Below are 7,935 nucleotides of genomic sequence, written 5' to 3' on the forward strand. Positions count from 1 at the left end.
CCACACTCATTATCGTAAACGACGAAAGCACCGTTTAGCTTAATTAAACTTCGATCTTCGATCGGAATCCGGTGAATGAAGATGGTTTTGATGTAGATTTTTATTGTATTTGAATCAGTAAATTGATTTGGCACTTAACTGAAAAGACCTAAGAACGGAAATGAAGATCTCAGTTTGGAATTTTCACCGCAAGCTTCGTCGGAGCTTTGAGATCTAAAATTTAATAGTTTTATTTGAAAGAAAATGAATTTTTTTATTTAAATTAAATAATAATCTCAATATATAAATTCTAGTTTTGGAAAATTTGAAGATGTGTATGCTCATGTTAGAAGAAAAACTTAAAAGAGTGCTATTATAGGATATTTCTTTTTTTTTTTCCTTGAATCAAATTGGAGTGGAAAAAGGAAATAAAAACAATAAAGTTCTCTAATAAATAAAATACTGTAAATAAGCAAAAGACGTACCAAAAAAAACATTAAACTCATACTACAATTGTGTCACTCTATCTCTTTGAAGTTTGAACGACACAATGGAGATTGACCGACAGAGAAGACTGGTCTCGTCTTTCCTCGAGATCGCTACACTACAGACGACCAAACCGTGGAGGTTGCTACATGGTGTCTAATGGCAACACATTGGGATCTTAATAAAGCCATCAATCTCTTATTTCTCATCAACCCAAGAAACCAAACATTGACAGTTGGAACCTCCCGAACCCGATTCTAGTTTGTCTTCCTTGTACCGTCCTCCTCAGAATCTGCTTGTCAATGGTTCGTTTCATGACGCGAAAACAACTTCCTTTAGAGAAGATCTATGGTTTCTCGTTCACCCCCAATCCAAAACTAAGGTTTCTTGTGATACACTTAACCGAGATTTATGGTCGGACGAGGACGTTTCTAATGCCATAGAGTTTAAGTTCGTCTTATGGCAAGTCTATGATCATACCTCTGAAGGAAAAAGTCTCTAGTTTCTAAAAGATCCACTCTGATCTTCCTACGGTGCTCCTCATCGATCCCATTACTGTCCAGAAGATGCGTTCATGGAATGGGGAGACTGAAGCTCAGAGTTGTCTCAAGGATTTGACGATGTACATTGATGTTAGTCCTCACGAACAAATTGCTTTTACGGCAAGGAACATACGCATAATATCAGAAAAGTGCCCTGATGAAGACATGGTTACTTTTTCGGACGATGATCTTGACGATTTTGATGAGTCAGCAGATGAAAAGACTTTAATCTCATACAATACGGAGGTGAATGTTTCGTCTGATAGCATCATGGTTCCTTCTTGCGGGAAAGAATTTGATGAGATAAATGATAATGACTGTATCCGAACATGAAGAGGAAACGTGTTTGTCAAGCGATCTGTTTGAGTTTCCGGTTTTGACAGAAGAGCCTAAGGGAGACTGTGATCGAAGCGTTGTCTGCAGTATCTGTGTTCGATTACCAGATGGGAGAAGAAAGCAGAGAAATTTTCTCAAGATTGAACTGATTCAGCTTCTCTGGTCTTTCTGTTATTCTCACATGGAGGAACCGGAGAACAAAAAGGCGTTCAAGTTGGTGTAGACGATTCCTGGTGCTCCTAAGACTCTGGATTATAAAGCTAAAGCCACGTTTGATCAATCTGGGATCGTTAACTCGATCATCTCAGTTACTTGGGAGTGAAGATTATATTTCGACATGGTGTTATGAAGAAACACTTATATTATTTTTTGTTAATTCTAACATTTGTGTCGTCGTTAACTGGAATGTCAAGTCAAATACACAATTCTCACAACGCAGATCACTCTTCCGCTTTACTTTCACTAGTATTTTGTTCATATGGGAAATGCGATTAAAAAGACCTGACATGCTGAAGAAGTTATACTCTGGTTTACATTGACGAATCATTAGATATCGTTTTCACATAAGTGCATAAATCATTAACTTTGGTACATAAATCATTAGCTATCGTTCTCAATGGATCACATAATTTCAAATTGTTTGCTTCAAACGGATTACGGATTTCGAGTGGTTAGTTTCTGCATTTTGGATTTGATTTCACTGTGAAAAGACACAAAAGATTTGTGCCTGGTAGCGAAAGCAGTGCTGATTTGCTTAATCTCTTCCTCCATCTCTTTCCTCCGCTTCACTTCCACATTGAGATCTCTTAAAACATTCTCCTTATCGCTTGCAGTCACTCTCAGTCTCTGAGTTGATTGAGAGAGTTTTCTATCTAAAGACTCCTTTTCTTCCTTCAGCAACTGTACCTCTTTTAACAGCTTCTCATGACTTTCTATTGAAGCTTCTAGAAGCTGTTTATCCAAACACAACTCTTTCTCCACCTTGTTATATCTTTTCTTGATGACAATGAGCTCAGACTTCAGTTTCTCCTCCTCCAAAGCAACTGTTTCTTGTCCCTTTAAAACCACATTCAAAACCTGTCTTAGAGAAAAAGGAAATAGTAGCCTGACCACAACATCTAACTAACCAAACATGAATCAGTTCCTGCATATCTGGCAACATTGTATAAGAAAGAATGTGTTTTAAATGGGCACTCAATCTTGCATGTCTGGTTGGACTATTAACTTCTTAAATGACAATAGTATACTGTAAAGGGTGAGGACTTAGATTGATGGGGATTTTTATGCCGAAGACAAAGGAAAAGGAAAAACTTATTAGTTATGATATGAATTCAACGCTTTAGCTTTAGTATTATGCAACACAATATTCTTGCAATTTAATTGTAGATTACCAGGAAAAAAAAATGTAAAAAGAACGCCATTTATTATATTTATTTGCCGTTCAACATATGCAGATGTGTCACTGGACTAAACTCCTAAATAGAGAGACAAAGTACCCAAGCAAAACTATTGAAAAGATAAGTAAAATAGATCCATATCTTGACGATTGTGACAAGGAAGCTACCTTGTTGTGGGAGTTCAGGAATTCATCTTTTGCTTGTGCGTCTGACAGCAACGACGTGGTTGTGTTCTTTAGACTCACACGAAGTGTTTCCCATTGGTCAGATAAAGGATGATCGATGCTACTGCCCGTTTTCTGACCATCCATTATCATTGAGAATTGTGTATCTAGAGTTGACAGAAGGCTTGTTGTGATTTCAGTTGTACCAAAGAGCAGCTTTACTGTTGGAGATTCCTTGTCAGCGATTAAGCTCTAACAAATTGCAAGAGAAAACACTTGTGAACTCAAATGTATATTGATATCTCAAAATTAAATTCAAAGTTAAAGTTAAATGTATATTGATATCTCAAAATTAAATTCAAAGTTAAAGTAAGCTGTTCACCTGCATTGTGACTATAACATCCTTGTAGACATCCTTGCAATTAGCAAATGACTTAGATAACTTATTTGGAATTTCCTTGATGGGAAGAGTTTCTTGTTTGAGCTCAGTCATCTCTTCCATCAGTTTGTTGTTCAGAAGTACTTGTTCGTTGAATTTTACCTGAGAGTACATAATTGATGCATAAATAACCATTATAGCCCACAGTCAGTTGACATCCAGCATATCAAATGCAGTTTCAAATATAAGAACTAAAAAGCAAATTTAGCTGCAAAAAAAAGTGATTTATTTTCTCTTAATTCCAGGAAATCTTGATAACTAGTTCAATCTTGATGAATCGAAAGAGCATCTTCATTTGAACAACCAACAAAACCAATAAAGACTAACCTGAAGACCCTCCTTCTCATTGTTCAGCAACTCAATCTGACTTTTGAGATCTTCCACCTCTTTGTAGTTTTCAAGCGAGCACTCCTATATGAAAATTAACGAAGAATTATGGCCACCTTCGGCACATCTTTTAGCTGCTAAAATCCTCACCAAACTATTGTTGAAAACCATACAAGTAGCATAAAATTGGATAATCTCTAGGTATTCTTCATTCATATGAAGTTTCAAAAATCAGTAATTCTCAAGATACATGAGCCTGTGATCAGCCAGTTTCTGATAAAACAGAGCATTTGAATGCAAGAGGGTGTGAAAAGGAAAACAAATAAAGAGACTACCCATAAGAAAAAGCAATAAAGAGTTGATTTGATTATATATGCATCTAGAGTCTCTTATCAATGTGATTCTGTGAGCTTTCATGCATAAAGTTAATCTTCATTATTGGTAGATAATGGGAGTGAAGTAAATGTATCTACTCACCGTGGTTGCTGTAGTTAATGGAGTGGGTTGACATTTAACCGCAGGTGTGAATTGACATTTAATTGCAGGTGTAAACTGGAGTTTATCAAGGTCTGCAACAAAACCCTTGTTTAGTTTCATCCAAGTGTCTTCATCGGCCACATCCCCCAGGGAATTAACCATCGGACTAAAATCAGATAGTCCTGAATAATTATTTGACCGAGAAACCACAAAGGAACGGGAAGCGGATTTAAAGCACGGAGTCCCAAGAACATCACTGCTATCATTGATATTATTGCATTGCCCATCTGGAGTCTTTCTTAAACTGATAAAGTCCTGCATAAAGATGTTACGTTAACAAAATTTTACATAACCATGAACTTGAGTCCACCACTTTAGATTAAGAGTAGTAATAACTAGTCTAACAAAATCAAAGAGATGTTACAAGTTTGCTATCTTTGATTAATTCCACAACATATTATCACTCAAATTTGATGCCTAATTTTCTTTTTGAAGTTATCACGCAGAAGTAATCTACTTAAGTCTTATATCTTATAAAAATCTAGGAACAGCAGGATATCGCCTAAGCCAATGAATGCATCCGTACCTCTGACTGGTTCCTCTTGAAGTTTGAATTAGTGACAAGATTGTTTAGGTTCTCAATTTTCATTTGTTGGTCCTTGATGCATTGTTCCTGCTCCTTCTGCTTCCTTCTCTCTTCTTCCAGTTGTGTTTTTAGCCTTTCACATTCTAACTCATACTGGAAATCAAACAAAAGGGTAGCTGTTCTGTATAATTTGTCCACTCGGTATTGTATTCAATGCATAAACTAAAAAAAAAGCGCAAAAAACTACCTTAAGCATCTGATTGCTTAGCTTTAAGATCTCTTGCTCCAACACTTCGGCATGAGATCCCTACAAACATTACCAATGTTGGTATCATCCCCTTTGTAAGATATAATTGAAATAAAACTATGACTATACCTGAAGCTTCATTCGTAGCTCTTCTATCTCTGATTTTTGGCGCTTCAATAAAGCGGCATCAGTCAAGATCTGAAGCATTGAAACACTTTCTGATTATATTCCGATTAAGAGGAAACAAACCAGCCAATATGAAACATGTAGCCGATGATCCTTTTTGAAGGGAAGAAATAACATAGAGCAGTAAGATATGAAAAAGAGAGTAACAAATATCTCCAAAGAACCAACAGAAGATTAAATGCTTTGAAATTCAAATGTAGACCTCATTCACTTGAGCACAGTTGGTGATGCGCTTGGCTCTGCTTGCAAATTGGAGAGTTCCTTTTGATTCCTCAATATGATGCTACACGATTCATCATGATTAGTCAACTAGCTAATCTTGCGCTTTGGATGAGTAATCAAGGCCAAGGAAATCCAAAACATGACCAATAAGTAACTTATTTTACCTCTTCTGGTGCGATAGTGCATATAATGCAGGTCTTTGCATTACCACCAAGTGCAGGCTGAAGAATCCGAGTCAGCTTACTATCTCGGTACGGAATATGTGCCCTATTATTACGAATGTAAAAAATGAGCTGAGGTGAGCTTTATTGTTGGTAAGTTTAAAATAAAGGGTAAGAAAGTACCTTAACTTTGCACTGTCACTTAGTTTATTGATGACATTACCAAGAATCATTAAGCTCTTATTAATGTACTTCCCTTCCGTCAAGCGTACACCACCAGCACCAGTTTTAGCAATTCGCTCAGATCCAGCCAAGTCAACCAAATTCTAGTTCCATGAAAAGATCACCCATGAGAAAATAAACAGCTTTGACATAATGTAACTTTCATAAGAAAGTTTTGAAAGATGTTAACTTTACTGAAACTTTTCACTCACCAAGACTGAGACACGGATAGCATCTGAAGAATTATTATCTTTTCCCCTGCTCTCAATCACCTATCACACAGAGAGATTTTATCAGATTAAATATTGAAAAGTGTCAAAGGATAGCTTCCGAACCATACCATTCTGAAGATGGTGTGAGACCTGCTACTGTGAACATTCATATTTGTCTCGCCAAAGTGCCTATTAACTGTTAATTGAAGACGACCATGTCAATACACACATTTGTCACAATCAAAATGCAGGAAAAAAAGAACTTTGTAGTATAGATATAGGTCAAAAACCTTCTCCAGAATCTATAAGCTTTAGAATCTGTTCAGCGTCACTAACAATTTCTTCCTTAAGACCAGCAACAAATACTCCACGCTGCATATCAAAAGAAGCAAGTGGGTTTAACTACTCTTAGAACAAACTAATGGAGAAGAAATCACTTTTGTAAATGATCCAACCAAACCTCCAAATGTTCATGAATTTGCAGTCTCTGATTCTCAACAGCTAAAAGATCATTAATTTCTTCATTGTAAATCTCCATGTACGAAACCCGGATGAGAAACTCACGATCAGATATCTAAAACACGAAGAAACATGACACACACAAATCAAAAAGCTGTCCTCTTTTTCTTACTTCACAGATCAATTGAATAATTCTGAGCACAACTATACCATGTGTATTCTTTCAAACACATCTCTGACAGATCTTCGAATAATTCCTGGATCAGTTTCAGAACCCGTCATTGTAAACGTCTTCCCACTACTAGTTTGCCCATAAGCAAATGCAGTACCTAACAAAATCACAGTAACTCCATACATCAAAAAACTATTGAATAAAAAAACAAAATTAAACTCACGAACTCGCTCAAGTTTCAAAATTTCGATTTGGATCAGATTAGATTACCATTAAAACCCTCAACGGCGGCATGAATGATATCCTTGGTAAGAAGTTCGTAGACGCTAGCATTCGTAGAACTTTCGTCGAACACATGATCTGCACAATAGATAAACGAAACACCACCACGATTTATAAAAAGGAAGACACTTTCGATTTCACACAGATCCATTGAAATAGAAAAACCCAGAGTCGATTGAGAATAAAGGACAGGAGAAGGATTTACCGAAAGCGTAAGAAGCAGTTGTGATTGGAGTGTCGAGTGACTTGTGAAGAGAGATCCGATTATCTTCAACTTTCCAGAGTGAAGATCCAGTTTCCGGCGATAGTTCCGGCGCCGGTGGTCTCACCCTGACTGCTACACAGATCTTTTCCATATTTGAAAGTGCCGTTTGAATTTGAAAATTTCAAGAGGGTTGAATAAAGAGAGAGAGAGAGATCAGAGAGTCCCTAACGAGAGCCCCTTTAAAACCATTTTCGATGTAACTTAAATTACAATAATACCCTTCTCGTTTCTTTGGTATTCACTAATTCAGTCAATTTGAGAGATACCGGGTTTAATACTATTATACCGAATATCAAACCAAAAAACCAAAACCAAAACCAAATCAAAATTGGTAAACCGAAATCATTATATTTTTTTTGGGGGAAAATTCCCAAAAAAAACCAACTATTTAATATCTGCCAGAAAAAAACATGAACTTTTTTTGTTGTCAGAAAAATACGCAGACTATTTTTTAGTTGATAAAAAATACACGAACTATTTATTTTTTCCAGTTTCTCCTCGTCTCCGTTTCGACCGTTAACAGTATTGTAACGGTATTACTATTTTTGAAAAAAATTCTAGAAAAAAACACAAACTATTTCTTTGTTGCCAGAAAATACATGAACATCTTTTTCTTTGCCTGAAAAATACATAATTTTCCATTTCTTATTTTTCTATTAACAATGTTAGAGATCATAACTTATAACCTTCTCTGCTCTCTTGAACTTCATTCAAATTTTCATTACTATTTAGAATAACAAAAATAAGAACAAATATACACAATTAGATTAATCA

The 7,935-nt window shown here is 36.0% G+C and overlaps 1 protein-coding gene and 1 pseudogene across 1 annotated transcript; one reads left to right on the top strand and one right to left on the bottom strand.

Moving 5' to 3' along the window:
* Positions 530–1,665, top strand: LOC104787207 (annotated as a pseudogene).
* Positions 1,854–7,316, bottom strand: LOC104787208 (kinesin-like protein KIN-7N). Its single transcript, XM_010512739.1, has 18 exons — positions 7,102–7,316; positions 6,885–6,974; positions 6,653–6,771; positions 6,444–6,557; positions 6,274–6,355; positions 6,112–6,179; positions 5,984–6,043; positions 5,733–5,875; positions 5,553–5,655; positions 5,369–5,449; positions 5,110–5,178; positions 4,981–5,040; positions 4,734–4,886; positions 4,148–4,462; positions 3,671–3,754; positions 3,287–3,445; positions 2,908–3,156; positions 1,854–2,399 (listed from the first exon to the last, which is right to left on the bottom strand). The coding sequence occupies exons 1-18, from the start codon at positions 7,250–7,252 to the stop codon at positions 1,998–2,000; spliced, it is 2,502 nt and encodes an 833-aa protein (XP_010511041.1). The 5' UTR covers positions 7,253–7,316; the 3' UTR covers positions 1,854–1,997.

Source organism: Camelina sativa, chromosome 5 (assembly GCF_000633955.1).
Source record: "Camelina sativa cultivar DH55 chromosome 5, Cs, whole genome shotgun sequence".
NCBI classification, from domain to species: domain Eukaryota; kingdom Viridiplantae; phylum Streptophyta; class Magnoliopsida; order Brassicales; family Brassicaceae; genus Camelina; species Camelina sativa.